This window comes from Littorina saxatilis, linkage group LG13, assembly GCF_037325665.1.
Source record: "Littorina saxatilis isolate snail1 linkage group LG13, US_GU_Lsax_2.0, whole genome shotgun sequence".
NCBI classification, from domain to species: Eukaryota; Metazoa; Mollusca; class Gastropoda; order Littorinimorpha; family Littorinidae; genus Littorina; species Littorina saxatilis.
Window position 1 is genome coordinate 36,148,233 of NC_090257.1, and position 16,342 is coordinate 36,164,574.

The following is a 16,342-nucleotide window of genomic DNA, read 5'->3' on the forward strand; positions in this document are numbered from 1 at the left end:
TTTTTCCTCCGATCACCCCAGAAAGTCTGTACGTCTGATTATTTTGTGTGTGTTTATTTTTCAAGTCCAAATATTTCTCACTTACCCTGACAGAGCCTCTCTGAAGTCCCAGGGTCTGAAATGGCGGGGCTGTTGCCGTTGCCGTCTCCCATGTTGCCGCGCTCCAGTAAAGGGCTGGAAGCACTGCTCATCAATCACGAGGAGGGTGGACATATCAACTTAGAGGTATGTTGCGTTTGTTTTTGCGGGGGGGGGGGGGGATGGGGGGGAGGATGGGGGGGGGGGGGGGGTGAGGGGTGAGAGGGGAGGGGTGGCTGTGTAATCAGAATGTGTAATGAGAAGGCAATGTATCTTGAATCTGTGAAACAACCAACTTCAGTGGATGAAAGCATGTTTCAATTTAAAAACATACCAAAAATCAGCATAACAGCACTGGACAGAAAGCAGTGTTTGTTTGTTTGTTTGTTTGTTTGTTTGTTTGTTTGTTTGCTTGTTTGTTTGCTTAACGCCCAGCCGACCACAAGGGCCATATCAGGGCGGTGCTGCTTTGACATATAACGTGCGCCACACACAAGACAGAAGTCGCAGCACAGGCTTCATGTCTCACCCAGTCACATTATTCTGACACCGGACCAACCAGTCCTAGCACTAACCCCATAATGCCAGACACCAGGTGGAGCAGCCACTAGATTGCCAATTTCAAAGTCTTAGGTATGACCCGGCCGGGGTTCGAACCCACGACCACCCGATCACGGGGCGGACGCCTTACCACTCACTAGGCCAACCGTGCCGGTTTAGCAGTGTTAGTTGTTTTTATCGCTGACTCCGAGCAGTGTTAGTTGTTTTTATCGCTGCTGAAGTATCAGACAACAGTAACAAAGAAGTGTTAAAGGTGGTCATCTACAGTTTTGCTTTTTTTCAATAATCTTATGATTAGATTTTGATAAAAAGTTATGTCAGATGTCGAATGAACCATGGGAAAAAAAGTTATAGAATTTTTTTTTGAAAAAAAGATTTTATTTTTGGGTAGTGTGACTCACACTTCCAATATTTTGTTTTCTGTTTGCTAAGAACATGTGCTTTGCCTGAAAATATCGACCAATCAAATTCATGTCACTATGCTGACAGCCACGCCCACACAATCACAGCAACAGTTTGACACTGGGTATTGGAGCACTGTCCACGATTTTTTTAAGCGAACGAAATGCATGTTATTTGAGAGGAGTTTTGCCATCGGCATTTGTCAAATAAGGATATCTTACTATACTGGAATACTATAATGAATTTTCAAACGGCTACCCTGGCTTTGTCCTTCTTGATCGAAGGGAGGTGTATTTTTGATATTTGTAGGGAATAGACTCAGGGATGTTGCTACAAATTCATACCTATAGGACAAATGTCCTGAGTTCTTCAGCATCAATAGGACATTTGACCGCTTTCAGAAAGTGTAGTAGGACATTATGAATTTGCGCCAAACAGCTTATAACACATTCCATGGAATTGTTCCAAAGTCATGCGCCCACACGCACACACACACACCCACGCTTGCGCGCTGTAGAACACACACATAATATAGTAAATACATCAACACAGTGTGCGTATAATGTTGTATTTGTTTAGTTTCAAAGAAACCACAAAAAAGAAACCAACATGAACAACTTCAGAGCTCTTACTTTGATTACAAACTGCATGATTTGGATAAAAGTTGAAAAACAAAATGATCGGTTTGATCTAATGCTGATCTTTTGCAGGTTTTAGGTTTTTTTCAGCGGCATAATTCAGTGCTTCGTCTCGTATCGAAAACAAAAGCAGACGACAAATTTTAGCCAGTTGGAGTTGTCTCCCGTACTCCTGTAGCATGCACTGATCTAAAAATAATCCACTATTTTTAGATCAGTGCGCTGCACCGAGAATGTTATACCCAAACAGCGCATACCGCAAGCGGTTCGGGAATTCCCGACAAAAGAAAAGATACGCACGCGGCACTGGCAACTTCAGTGTCAGCTGAACACGAGAGCGTTCGGTCTTTTAGAAGATTTGTATCTTGAAATTAAAATTAACGAATATCGCGCTGTCCGAAGGAATGGAGTACATATCGGACAATGACCACGCTCAGGCTAAAACGATAGGACATCTGACCCACATGCGGCAATGTGAATCGGACATTTGGGGATTTTCATCGTTATATGTCCGATGTCCGACGCCTAACGACATCCCTGAGACTCAGCAGTTTATTGGTCAAATGTCTATTTATGTATACAAATGTGGACAAGGACCTTTAAAACTTATGAGTTTGATTTACTGCCTCAAGAAGCAGACAATTCTGAGGCAGTATCCAGTCTTGAACCCAAAACGTTAGTTATTTTTTTATCTCTATTTTTTTATCTCGGTTTATGTATCAGAAGGCGGTAACAGAGAAGTGTTAAAACTTGTCATTTTGATTTACCACTGCAGGAAGCAGAAAAGTGTTAGGCAGTATCTATCCTAGAACCCAAAATGTTAGTTATTTTTATCCCAATTTATGTATCAGAAGGCGGTAACAGAGAGGAGATAAAACTTGTAATTTTGATTTACCACTGCAGGAAGCAGAAGCAGGGGTCCCTAAGGCAACATCAAGCCGAGAACCCAGTATGGATTCATTGGAAGTCAACCTGAGCGAGAAGAAGGAAAGCAGCGCAGGGACAAACAATTCAGCAGCAGCGTCACCATCAACCAGTGGGAGTCAGAATCTGTCGCCGCAAGCTGAACGACCGCGTACCAGCTCTGGACGGCTACTCACAGACGAGGTAAGTTGACTCTCAGGTTTCAGCGTATTAATGTTTGTGTATGCAAGGTGATATTTCATTTTTCTGATGGAACATGCGGAACAAATAGTGCCTATTTCTGTTCTTTGGGTTGATCCGACTTGGGAACCCATACGATTTTGCCGTATTTTGTACGCATGATTGTCTAGAATACGATCAGTACGTTCGGTGGAGAAAAAAAATACGACAAGAAAAATTCCCAGGCTACTTTTCTTCACAAGCGCATCCCGAAGCCGATCCGTTATTTTGACGCATGATTACATTTTTTGGTCAGAAAACATTTTCTTCTTCTTGTCGTTCGCTGTTAGATCGTCAGTCCAGACTGCAGGGCGAAACGTGCTGTGTCTTGGGCGAGCACCATCGCGTGCATTTCGGACTGTGGACATTTCATTTTGCGTTTTTGCGTGGATCTGTGGTTGGTTAAGGTGCGCCTGTTGGCCCAGATCCTCCGACTTCAGCCCTTAGGTTTCTTTAGGGGTTACCCCGCCCTTAGTTTCTGGCTCAAAAACCTAACCCTGGGAACACATGGGGGATTTCTTACCGGGGGTCCCACCCCGGGGCTAGAGCTTTTAATGCGTCTCTTACCCGCATGGTGTAACCATCATCGGACACTTATCTGCCAACCCATCCCGTCCTGGAAGAGACACCGCTAGTTGGTCCGGGACTGCTTATTCAATATTCGCAGCTGGCCCCCATATCTGGGGGCGGTTCCCCTATCCGCCACCTGGGTTGAGGATAGTCGCCCCCCTACTGAATTGGAAGTAGTCTGTTCCCGGAGAAAACATTGAAAGAAGCATTTGTTTTAAATGTATTTGTAAACTTAATTGGCGGTGCAACGGACGCGTGTGAAGTATGTTTGAATCATGGATGTTCAAATGCGGCGTGGAGTACGCTCACTTTTCTGGAAATACACGAAGTTTGTTTGAGAACACTCCCAGTGCAAAACAGGGGTTCCCAGGTCTGGTTGATCATTATGCAAAAAAAAAAAAAAGGTCTGTTTACAGTAACATAGGCCAAAAAAATAGGGTCGGTAGGTCGGGATTTTTTTCTTTTTTTTTTCTCCAAAAAACCATATTTTTACGCTATTTTTTATTTTTATTTTTTCCCCAAATGCCAAAAAAAAGTCTAGCATCGCGCGAAAAAAATAGGGTCGGTCGGGTAACCGTAAACAGACTATTTTTTTTTTTTGGCCTTATGATGGTTTTGTTTCATCATTGATTGTTTTCAATGAAATTAGTCAAACTGAGAGTCACTCTTTGTCTTGCTGCCTGCAGGAAATTCTGGAGCTAGTGACCATACGGAACTTGGACACGGGAGAAATGCTTTCACTGAGTTCTGCAGAAGAGCGTTTGCCAAAATGTGTCAACCCTTTGTCTCTACATATCATGCGACGAACCAAAGAGTACAGCAGGTAATGGGTGTTGTTTGTGTGTGTGTGAGTGTGTGTGTGTGTGTGGGTATGGGTATGTGTGTTTGTGTGTGTATGTGTGTGTGTGTGCGTGCGTTCTGTGTGTATGTGTTTCGAAGTAATTCAGAGGCCTGTGGCATCTCTGGCTTAATAGCGAAAAACTGTGTATGCAAAGAAGAACAAACAGGAACACTGCATCTTCATTTAGGTATCTATGAATTTGAAACTTGGCAAAATAATTAACAAGTCACGTAAGGCGAAATTACTACATTTAGTCAAGCTGTGGAACTCACAGAATGAAACTGAACGCACTGCATTTTTTCACAATGACCGTAGTCCGCCGCTTGTGCAAAACGGAGTGAAACTGACGAGCCTGTTCAGCGCGGTAGTGGTTTCGCTGTGCTGCATAGCACGCTTTTCTGTACCTCTCTTCGTTTTAACTTTCTGAGCGTGTTTTTAATCCAAACATATCATATCTATATGTTTTTGGAATCAGGAACCGACAAGGAATAAGATGAAATTGTTTTTAAATCGATTTCGGAAATTTTATTTTAATCATAATTTTTATATTTTTAATTTTCAGAGCTTGTTTTTAATCCAAATATAACATATTTATATGTTTTGGAATCACGAAATGATGTAGAATAAGATGAACGTAAATTTGGATGGTTTTATATAAAAACATAAATTATTACAATTTTCAGATTTTTAATGACCAAAGTCATTAATTAATTTTTAAGCCACCAAGCTGAAATGCAATACCGAAGTCCGGCCTTAGTCAAAGATTGCTTTACAAAAATTTCAATCAATTTGATTGAAAAATGAGGGAGTGCCGCCTCAACTTTTACAAAAAGCTGGATATGACGTCATCAAAAGTATTTATCGACAAAAAGAAAAAAATGTCCGGGGATATCATTCCCAGGAACTCTCATGTCAAATTTCATAAAGATCGGTCCAGTAGTTTGGTCTGAATCGCTCTACACACACACGCGCACAGACAGACAGACACACACACATACACCACGACCCTCGTCTCGATTCCCCCTCTATGTTAAAACATTTAGTCAAAACTTGACTAAATGTAAAAAGATGTCTGGCTGGCTGAGGTTATAACGCGCCACTGAATGATGAAATCATATTATGAGTTATGTTGGAAGTCATCCGAAGCAGATACACTGCTAACATTCCAAAATCTGTCTTGGAAGTCATCCACAGGAAGTAAATAATGTGCAATATTTTGTGTTTGTATTGCCAACGACTGGGAAAGAAAATCAGTTGTATTCTTTATCATCATCATCATCATCATCATCATCATCATCATCATCATCATCATCATCATCATCATCATCATCATCATCATCATCACAAATACAACATTGGTAGTGATTATACTGTCTTTGCTATCCAGCACTTAATACACTGAAACCAAAATACCATTTTATTTCATTTTGTTAGTGACTCCAATATCCATGACTTTGACCTGAGTGATGAGTCGGACACAAGGTCAGAGAAGAGTGTGGCGTCCTCTGGTAACACTCAGAAACGAAAACGGTAAGTAGTCCTGTTCTTGGTCAGTCTTTTTTTCATATTTTTTCATCTTTTTTTGTTCTCATCCTTTCTGCATTGTTTTTGTCATTCTTTCTGCTTTCTTCTCTTGTTACTACAGTCAAACCTGTCAATAATGACCAGCCTAGGGATTGACGAAAAGTGGCCTTTATTGACAGGTGGTTGCTATGGAAAGGTGAATTACTTTGCAAAGATTCATTGAGGATCCTTTGGGGTGGTTGTTGTAGGCAGGTGGTCGTTATCGAGAGGTGGTTTCCAGGGCAGGTTTGCCTGTCTTGGCCTTGTACTGTTATCTCTTATTTCTCCCCCTGTCGCTGTCTCTATGTCTTTCTACCCTGCTCTCCCTTTCTGTTTCCCGATGAATATTTGCTTCGTTAAATTGTAGTTTGATCTCCTTCATTAATTCATCTCTTACTCTTATTCTGATATCTTGTGCATTTCTTCAGCAAATTGTTGGTTTAAACATGATTATATTTAGATAACATAGGGTGGCATATAATACAAAAGATAAACTTGGGACGACACAACATGCTATGCTTATATTAAGTGTGGTTATATATTTAAATCTACACAGAAAACGTCTTGTAGAGGTACAGCAAAGTGTTCTGAATTGTTTGAATGTTTTATTATTGTAATTCCTGTGCACAATTGATATTGATCAGCTAAATGTTTTTTATTTTTATGGGAAAATAAGGGACTTGTTTTTTTGTTTGTGTAGGAGAGTGAAGCTGAAGAAGTTCCTAGGGAAGACTGTACACAAGATGAGGAGTGCTGCGGACCATAGTAAGTTTGGGTGCTCTTTTTTTCTGATGAGCTTCACTGAAATAGATAGATAAAGTTCCTTAGAAAATGACAGAAGATCATGGAAGAACATGAAAGAAGAGAGAAGATTATTAAAGAGACTTCCAGTGTGAAGGTAACGTTACATTTTTTATTCTCTTTTTATCATTTCTCTGTTTGTCTCTTTGCAATAACGTTATGTGTTTGTGTGTTCACTTTTAAGATTTGTGAAACAACTCTCTTTGAAAGTTTTTTATATTTGTATTAAACATTCAGTAAATTGACCATTCATGGTTTTAAAGACTCAAGACTCAAAGACTCAAAATGGTTACTGTCCTCATAAAAACAAGGAAAATTGCCTTACAGTGTCAGGCGATCACAGACATAAAAACATCACAGGTATTAAGAGTCTTTGTGTTTTGAGTCTTCAGTCTTCTGTTAGTGTTGTTGCTCAATTGTTGTAGAAAATATGCCATGATATTGCCGTGTTATTGTAGTTCAATACAACATACATCCCACTTGATATTTTAATGAATTTTTTGTTTTTGTTTGTTGCAGTGATGCATGGGGAAGAAACTGCAGTCGAGGAAGAGGTTTCTGTGGATGGAAAAATATTTAAGGTAAGTGAGACGAAACATTTTGGATGAGAATGAAGTTACAATAAAATTGTACTCACCAGAGACATAGTCGCACATGAACGGGTGTCTAGTTTGGTCATGAAAAACAAAAAGATGAAGTGACTGAAAGAGAGAAAGAAGAAAATAAGTCTAGAAGAAGATAGACAAGAACCTAACGTTACTGAAAGAAAGTCCTAAAAGGCTTGTAAATGTAATTCAGCAATTCTGTTTTTTTGTGCTCAAAAAGGCTAAACATGTGAATACATGTATGTATTTTTTGGGTTTGGTTTGTTTTAATACTTGCTTCTACTGAATGACTGGGGGCCGGTAGCTCAGTTGGTAGAGCACTGGACTTGTGATCGAAAGGTCGCTGGTTCGAATCCGGGCCGGGCCGGACACGGGTCAACTTAATGTGCAGACCCAGAGACGGAAGCCATGTCCCACCCCAGTGTCATCACAATGGCACGTAAAAGACCTTGGTCATTCTGCCATAAGTGCAGGTGGCTGAATACACCTAAACACGCAGACACCTGGGTAGCGCGACTCCGTTGCTGCTAGCTTTCCACTGGGAGGAAGCGACCCGAATTTCCCAGCGATGGGACAATAAAGTAATGAAAATGAAAAATGAAATGAAAATGAAATGGAAATGACTGTGTCTAATTGAATGTCCGACTTTGCAATTAGAATAGGAAGATTAATTGTGTGTCATTCTTCTTCTTCTTGTCGTTCGCTGTTAGATCGTCAGTCCGGACTGCAGGGCGAAACGTGCTGTCCTCTCCAAGTCATTCATGTTCCGTTCTCTTCAGGTTTAAGAATAACATTTTGCTCACAGTTGTGTGCTTTGTGTGCAGATTAAATCCTCAAGCAACAACAAGGGACCGTACGACTTTTCTCAACCCAACCTGATGCAAGAGCTAAGTGGGGAACACATCGTGAGTGGAATGATTTCACTCTGATTGGTGCACTTGTCCAGAGAATGCGTGTTTGAGAGTGATTGAACGAGATATGCATTATTCACTTCAATGACCAGAGACAGTTTGTCTTTCTTGCTATACATAATACAGGGATGGCCAAATGTCAAAATGTTAACTTGCCAGTTGGGTGAGTAACTTCAAGAAAGTCACTAGCCCGCCAGAAATGTTGCTGGCCCGGTACATACCACAGTTGCTGCATCTACAGTGTTTGTATGGCTTTGACACTCAAAAGTGTAACCAAAAGTGTTGCATTTGACCAGAATTTTCACTGGCCAGCCGGGTGAGTTGCCAGGTGGTTTCTACTAGCCCAGCGCATTTTTTACTTGCCCCTGGTGATCGGGCGTACGATTTGGCCATCCGTGCTATATAAATTTCAGTTGTTGAACTTGCCCATAATGAGCTATAAATAAAGTGTTGGTAGGAATTTTTTTTACATCTGTGGTTGTTTTGTTTTACTTTGCAGGGTGCAATATGGACGATGAAGTTTTCTCCCTGTGGCAAGCTGCTGGTGAGTACTGCATGTACACTTGTTTTTTTGGGGGGGACCAATTTGTAGGCATTTTGTGGACAGTAGAGTATGAACAGGATAAGATGTGAATCTCACACGGCATACGCGCTTTGATCTTCGGATAAGGCGCTATATAAATACCCATTATTATTATATAATAGTAAATGTGAGCCTATGTTTGCCTGTGTACGCATGTGTGTGTGTGATTATCATCATCATCATCATCATCATCATCATCATCATCATCATCTTCATCCTTAATGTTATGATTTTATTGTTATCTTTCAGGCCACAGGTGGGCAGGACGGTATACTCAGGGTCTGGGTGCTGAAAAGCTGCTTCGGATACTTTGAAGACATCCGCCGCAAATACGAGGATGGTTAGTTTGTTTCTACATGCTGTTGTGGATTGAAGGGAATGCTGGAGAGGGAAGATATGAGGGAAAATATAGGATAAAATATATTAAAAGCAAAGATGAACAAAATGTGTGTGTAAGGGGTTGGGGCGTGGAGAGTGTATTTGAGTTTTAACATTAAAAAACGAAGCAAGTCTTAGATTACCGTATTTGACGGACTACAGAGTTTTTTTGTTTTTTTTAAATCACATTGAGGCTTATAAAAAGATGCGGCTAAAACGTTACCTAAACTTGAATAGCATTCGCCATTCACCTAATGGAAGTCGCCGCGGATTTTCATTTCGCTCGATTAGCGATTACCGGTACTTTATTAGCTCTCTACTCAAGACTCGGTGCTTTTCTTTTTCTTTCGCGAATCTTCGTTTGTCAACAAGTCGTCGTGACAAGATAGCGTACAGAGAAACACCGGATTTATCAGGATCTCGCGCGTGCGAGATTTCGTTTTTTTGTGTCTCGCGATAGTTGGAGGAGGGAGAGCCGCCATGTTGTGTTTTCGTCTGCTCGAAATGTGCGCAAAAGTTGTAAATCATCCCCAAAAAGCTTATTCCGGGCGGGACTACATGTGTGTGTTGGTTACAAATTGTGTGTGTGTGATATTTTTCTTCAAACTTTTTCACTTTTCTTCTTTGTTTCACTTGTTTATTCTCGGAGCCGATTTTGCCAAATATCGTACTTTCGTTTGCCTGGTTGTTTTGATTGATTGACAGGATCTGATTATATTTTTTTCGACGGCGGCTAATATAGTGATGCGGCCTATACGTGGCTCATCCCAATTTTTTTGTTAAAAGTCGGGGATACGGCTTATAAAACGGTGCGTCTTGTAATCCGTCAAATACGGTACATCTCTGATTTATGTTGCAGAGGTAATGGCATTTGTTTGTAAGATTGGGATCATTTGTAATATATTTTGACATCAACAGTATTCTGCACTTGAAAAACCGCACACAAAAATGCTACCTAAATTAACATTGCAATAAAGCATAAACTCAACAACTGCATTAGTGACTCATAGTGTGCTCGCCATGTATGTTTCTGAAACTGACTCCTCTGCCCTTGAAAATAAAGCATTGGCTCACAGTGACAGCATAAAATGTGTTGTTTCAGTTCGAATCTCGCCCAGCCAGTCAGAGGAGAGTCTCAACACGACAAGCTGTGAAGGTTCTGCCACCGCCTCTGCTGCTGCTGGTGCTAGTCCTGGTCAGTCTACACTGGACCCACTGGTGAGGCTTTGTTTGCTGGATGCTTGTTTTAGTACAGTGGAACCCCCCTTTTAAGACCTCCAGAAATCTGAGAAAGTCAGGTCTTAAAAAGGAGGGAGTCTTAAAAGGGAGGTAAATTTACAGAGGTTTTGAACAGAAAGTCTGAGAAAAACAAGGTCTTAAAAAGGAGCGAGTCTTAAATTGGGGGGGGGGGGGGGTCTTAAAAGGGGGGTTCCACTGTCTCTAAGATGAGATTGTTCATCGTTTTGGAGGCATTCCTTCTTTTGTAACTCCTGTTACATGGACCTCCCATTTGAAGACCCCCCAATTTAAGAATCCATCCTTTTTAAGACCCAATTTTCTCAGATTTGTGGAGGTCTTAAAAGGGGGGTACCACTGTACTCTGTTTGGTATGACACGTTTCATTCATTGTCAAGCAGTAAACAGCACCATGGTCATGTAATCATCATTCAGGGATAAGACATCTGTACAGATCTTTACTTTTTCGTGCGTTCAAACTTCTCAACTCTTTTTCCAATTTTGTTCTCGCTATTTTGAAGTCTCACCTTTGATTTTCCAAACCTGTATTTCTCTACCAATGCGAATAAATCCTGACTCTCACCAAAAAAAAAAAATCACTTTGTCATGCAGAGCAGACACAGCATATCACTGCATGAAGGGATTATCACTGATCATGTTTATATGCAATGCAGTGCTTGGTGGTGAAAAACCTATGAAACTAAACATCACCAAGTAAATCTGACAAATCCAAACTGATTATATTTTGCGGTGTGTTCTTTTTTCAGAAAGAATTAAATCAGGAGCAAGAAGACGACCCCATGGCACCCTTTATGTCCAAGCCATTCTGCACATACAAAGGTCACACCGCTGACCTTCTGGATGTCTCCTGGTCAAAGGTCAGAGCATGCTCTCAAGCGTTTTGCATCTTGTTCAGTACACTATGTTTGTTATTATGATTGTTGTGATCAATATGTATGTTATTCTCTATTCTTCTTCTCTCAACTAACTTTATGTATCCAATAATTTATTTATTTATTTACGACTGTTTTTCCGTCTAGAATGCATATGCCTGTAGTTGGTATGAGTGAGTGCGTCGCGTTCTCGTTGTGCGCCTGTCTGCGAGTGTATGAGTCCGAGTGTCTTGGTCCTTGTCGATTTGTGTTTCGTATAATGTTCACTATGTATTTTATATTTTGTAAGCGCCTAGGGCTATATTTAGATTAGGCGCACAAATGTTCATAATAATAATAATAATAATAATAATGTTACAGGGCTGATCTGAGGTAGCTTTGAAGAGTGTGTGTGTGTTTGTGCGTGCCTGCGTGTGTGTGTGCTAGAATGTATGACTGTTCGGTATTATTCTGATGTGTCAGTTCAACCTTCTTTAAGAATGTTCATCAACATCTCTCGGTTCTGTTATTTTTGTTGCCATATCAATTTATCTGAAGCATTGCAAAAGACACTTGTCCCTGCTTATGTGTGGTTTTAATCAGTGTCTTCGATCTTATTTCAGAATTACTTCATCCTTTCTTCATCGATGGACAAAACAGTGAGATTATGGCACATATCACGGAGAGAGTGTCTCTGTACATTTCAACACATCGACTTTGTCACTGCTATCGTCTTCCATCCAAAGGTAAGGGAAGCTGTTACTTTATCTTCTGCGTTCATAGGTTTATAAGGATTTTGTCTGTCATTCCCCATCATTCACAGATTTGTTAAAGACTTTCTTGAGTCTGCTAGTTAGAAATTTTTTGATGAATTAATTTATGAAAAAGTTTTTACACTACACAGACAGCACCCAGCTTGTTAATTTCTGGTATGTCGCCAAGTTGAGGGATGGTCTTATTCCATGTAAAAGGTTGGCCAGATCTGAGACGATGAGCCGAACTGTTTACATGGGAAACAGTGTGCCATCTTGTTTATTGCTGCAGTCTGCCGGCACAGTTGAATCACCTACGCTAGTTGTCCAGATTCCCCCCGCGGGTTAGGGGGAAGAATTTACCCGATGCTCCCCAGCATGTCGTAAGAGGCGACTAACGGATTCTGTTTCTCTTTTTACCCGTGTTTCTTGTATAGAATATAGTCAATTTTTTTAAAGATTTTAGTCAAGCAGTATGTAAGAAATGTTAAGTCCTTTGTACTGGAAACTTGCATTCTCCCAGTAAGGTAATACATTATACTACGTTGCAAGCCCCTGGAGCAATTTTTTGATTAGTGCTTTTGTGAACAAGTAACAATTGACAAGTGGCTCTATCCCATCTCCCCCTTTTCCCCGTCGCGATATAACCTTCGTGGTTGAAAACGACGTTAAACACCAAATAAAGAAAGAAAGAAAGAGTTGTCCAGATTTTCTGTAAATAATTTGTTTTACACTGGTTGAAAACTTTGAAATGATGATTCCCGTTCATAGCATTAAAACTTTATTTAAAATTCCATTTTGCAGGATGACCGTTACTTTCTGAGTGGGTCGTTAGATGGTAAGATCCGACTGTGGAACATCCCTGACAAGAAAGTGACAATGTGGAACGAACTGTCAGGATCTTCAAACCTCATCACTACGGCTAACTTCTGCCACAACGGCCGTCTGGCTGTAGTGGGCACTTACGACGGACGCTGCATCTTCTACACCACTGATGTAAGTGTGGCTTTGACCAATGTTTACCGAGTTATTGTAACATTTAACCATTGACAATGTTGTCAATCTTGTACTTGAAAATGCTTTTAGTTTCTGTCAGTTGAAATAGTTTTAGTTTGTGGCTGGTAAAGATGCACACACCACCACAGATCTGTCCTGAGCTTCAAATTGGATAAGGGTATGCTTTTCCTTGACCACATATCATTTCATTTTCATTTTCATTTTCATTACTTTATTGTCCCATTGCTGGGAAATTCGGGTCGCTTCCTCCCAGTGGAAAGCTAGCAGCAACGGAGTCGCGCTACCCAGGTGTCTGCGTGTTTAGGTGTATTCAGCCACCTGCACTTATGGCAGAATGACCAAGGTCTTTTACGTGCCATTGTGATGACACGGGGGTGGGACATGGCTTCCGTCTCTGGGTCTGCACATAAAGTTGACCCGTGTCCGTCCCGGCCCGAATTCGAACCTGCGACCTTCCGATCACAAGTCCAGTGCTCTACCATCTGAGCTACCGGGCCCCAAGTATCAAGTATCAGCTGCATTGCTGCTTTCTATGTGGTGTAGAAATTTCCTGTTGAATCAATTTCACAGATTGATATAGGTGTCAGTAACAAAATTAATTCAGCAAAATATCCTCATGCTGCAAGGAAAGAAGCCAATGAAAGAAGCCAGGCTTAGATGTGTGTGTGTAAGTGGAAGAATGCTCAGCATTGGTTTTTGTTTAAACTGGTGCAAAACTGAGATGGTACCATGAGTGATAAGTGTATTATCTGGTGTTTTAGCAACTGAAGTACTACACCATGCTGAATGTGCGATCCACACGCGGCAAGAACGCCCGGGGGAGGAAGGTGACTGGCATTGAAGCCATGCCTGGAGAGGACAAGGTGTGTATCATCTACACCACATTATGCTAGCTCATGGATGCATATAGCATTGATGTAGACAAAGAAACAGGGATATGCTTTGTGTACACTGATGAGTGCGCTAAAGAGCGCCCAGACACGTGCTTGCATACACAGGCACACAGAGATGCACACACACACAAATATGATATGCACACACACACAAAGCTGTGATATTCCTTTGCTTGTATGTTATTCAAATAAACATTTGGAAACAGAATTACAAATTGAATATTATATACACTCCAGAATTGAGAGACCCACATAGACACAAACACACACATGCATTCAGTCACCGCTGCGTTACACCTAAAAGTTATCAGCTTGCTTGCATATAATTTCAGTTCTTTAAACTCAAGTAAACGTTTGAAAACAAATTTGAATATTAGAAGCTGTCATAGTGTTATCATTAGTGAATCTATGGGTTGCCTTGTGAAATGACTAGCTAGCATATGGCACACTCCAGAATTGGCCCCATGGAATTGATGTTAAACATTAAAAGAAGAATGGACATACCAGATCCACTCAGTGTGAGGGTGAACCTTACACGGGCCGAAATCTGGATAATGGCTATTATGCTCATGTCTGTTTACTCTGCTCACACAGACAGAAAATAATGTGTGCCAGTGTTGCGTCACTTTTTGGAGGAAACAGGAAGTCTGTGAGAACTTTGAAAGAATGGAAATAGTGTGAGGAAATGATTGTTCTCAAAAACAATCGTCATAGAAGGGAAGTGACTGCCTGAAAACAATGTCTGAAGTGGTCGCTTGTGAGACTGACCTAATTGTGCGTTGAATAGACATATACTGTCTCCCCTTCCTAACCTGGAGATAGGATTGTGTTCAGAAACAGCTATCATGGGAGAGAAATGATCGCTTCAAACAATGAAAGTTGTATCCCCCCTCCCTCCCCCTGTCGCAAATAGCATTACCTGCTGAAGAGACAATAAACAATAATAAACAACCTCCCCTCCCCCATTTATTAAACTTGCCCCCCCCCCCCCCCTCTTATGCACCGTCAAGTTTATGTGGGGGTTTGCTATTGGACAGCAGTACCTGCAATGAAAGAACACCCTCGGGACCATGCAGCCAACAGTGTCCCTTTATTGCAGGTGTCCTCTCATGACAGTTGTATTTAAGTAATCAGGCATGGGAATTGTTCGCCGAAAGGCAAATTTCCGCCGAATTTTTTTGTTTGTTCCGCCGAAAAAGCAAAAGTGTCTGCCGAAAAAATAAATGGGGGAGGTAAAAATTGTTCTAAAAACTGAATATAATGTCAAACTTGGAGCTCAGATGACACCAAATTGCACAATTTGGGTTCTTTAGAGACACAAAATTCCCGGGGGGGGGGGGGGGGGGGGGGGCATGCCCTCGGACCCCCCTAGTAAGGCTAGACGCTTCGCGCCGTCGACTTTGATATTACTTACACATTTTCAACCTTTTTTACTTTTTTCAATTCCCATGCCTGAGTAATGTTAATACTCACGATTTCAAGATTTCACTGTCCCTATAATAAGGGAAAGGGACAACACAAAGCGTCCCTTCCTTGCAGGTGTCCTGTCATTGGGGGGGGGGGGGGGGCTTACTTCACAGGCACCACTGTAATACTACCTAGAACCTATGCAACCTTGAACGTTTTCTCTAATTGATGAAAATATTTCATGTGTGAAACATGTACACCCACCAGCATTTTGTTCTCATTTTGTTGTGGTTTCACATGGTACAGTGGAACCCACCTTTTAAGGACCCCCCCCCCCCCCCCCCCCCCAATCAAGACCTCCCCTTTCCCTTTCCAAAGACATTGATTATTTAGATGGTGTGTTCACAAGCTCTGTAAATTTACCTCCATTTTGAGACTCCTTCCTTTTCAAGGCCTCATTTTTGATTTTAGGTCTTATAAGGGTGATTCCACTGTAACAACCAACATCTTGTGAGATGGTAGTTTTGTGTCAAGACTACACTTTTACTGAACTGCGTCATTTTGTTCTCCTCAGATTTTGGTGACGTCCAATGATTCCCGCGTGCGGCTGTACAGCCTGAAAGACCTGACCTTGACCTGTAAATACAAGGGCGGCACCAACAACAGCAGTCAGATCAAAGCAAGCTTCAGGTAAGGACAGTGTCAATCAAATAATGATGCTGGTGAGGGCTTGTAACAAACAGCTTAGATTAGGTATCACCCACTCTCTTCGTGTCTGTGCCCTGGGCTCTGGTGCACGAGAAAGTTAACACCCCAAAGGGAGCCAGCCGCGGAGTTGGATTGGTTGAAACTGAGATGTGTCTGTGTGATTTCAACCAATCCGGGCTCCGTGGCTGGCTCCCGTTCGGGTCGCACACCTAAGCCCAGCTCGCTTATAAATTGCGTGGTCATCTTTTTCTTTCTTTCTTTCTTTCTTTCTTTCTTTCTCTCTTTCTTTCTTTCTTTCTTTCTTTCTTTCTTTCTTCCTTTCTTTCTTTGTGTCTTTCTCTCTTTCTTTCTTTCTTTCTTTCTTTCTTTCTTTCTTTCTTTCT

At 41.3% G+C, this 16,342-nt stretch overlaps 1 protein-coding gene across 1 annotated transcript in view; it reads left to right on the plus strand.

Moving 5' to 3' along the window:
- The window catches only part of LOC138945621 (WD repeat-containing protein 44-like), a 34,343-nt gene that overhangs the window by 14,341 nt on the left and 3,660 nt on the right, over positions 1-16,342 (plus strand). The window contains exons 7-21 of the mRNA XM_070317087.1: positions 94-225; positions 2,583-2,786; positions 4,079-4,215; positions 5,668-5,763; positions 6,497-6,561; positions 7,117-7,178; positions 8,027-8,107; positions 8,613-8,657; positions 8,946-9,036; positions 10,177-10,292; positions 11,078-11,188; positions 11,806-11,928; positions 12,739-12,930; positions 13,713-13,814; positions 15,826-15,941. Of these exons, the coding sequence (XP_070173188.1) occupies positions 94-225; positions 2,583-2,786; positions 4,079-4,215; positions 5,668-5,763; positions 6,497-6,561; positions 7,117-7,178; positions 8,027-8,107; positions 8,613-8,657; positions 8,946-9,036; positions 10,177-10,292; positions 11,078-11,188; positions 11,806-11,928; positions 12,739-12,930; positions 13,713-13,814; positions 15,826-15,941 (1,673 nt within the window). The remainder of the gene's footprint in view (positions 1-93; positions 226-2,582; positions 2,787-4,078; positions 4,216-5,667; positions 5,764-6,496; positions 6,562-7,116; positions 7,179-8,026; positions 8,108-8,612; positions 8,658-8,945; positions 9,037-10,176; positions 10,293-11,077; positions 11,189-11,805; positions 11,929-12,738; positions 12,931-13,712; positions 13,815-15,825; positions 15,942-16,342) is intronic.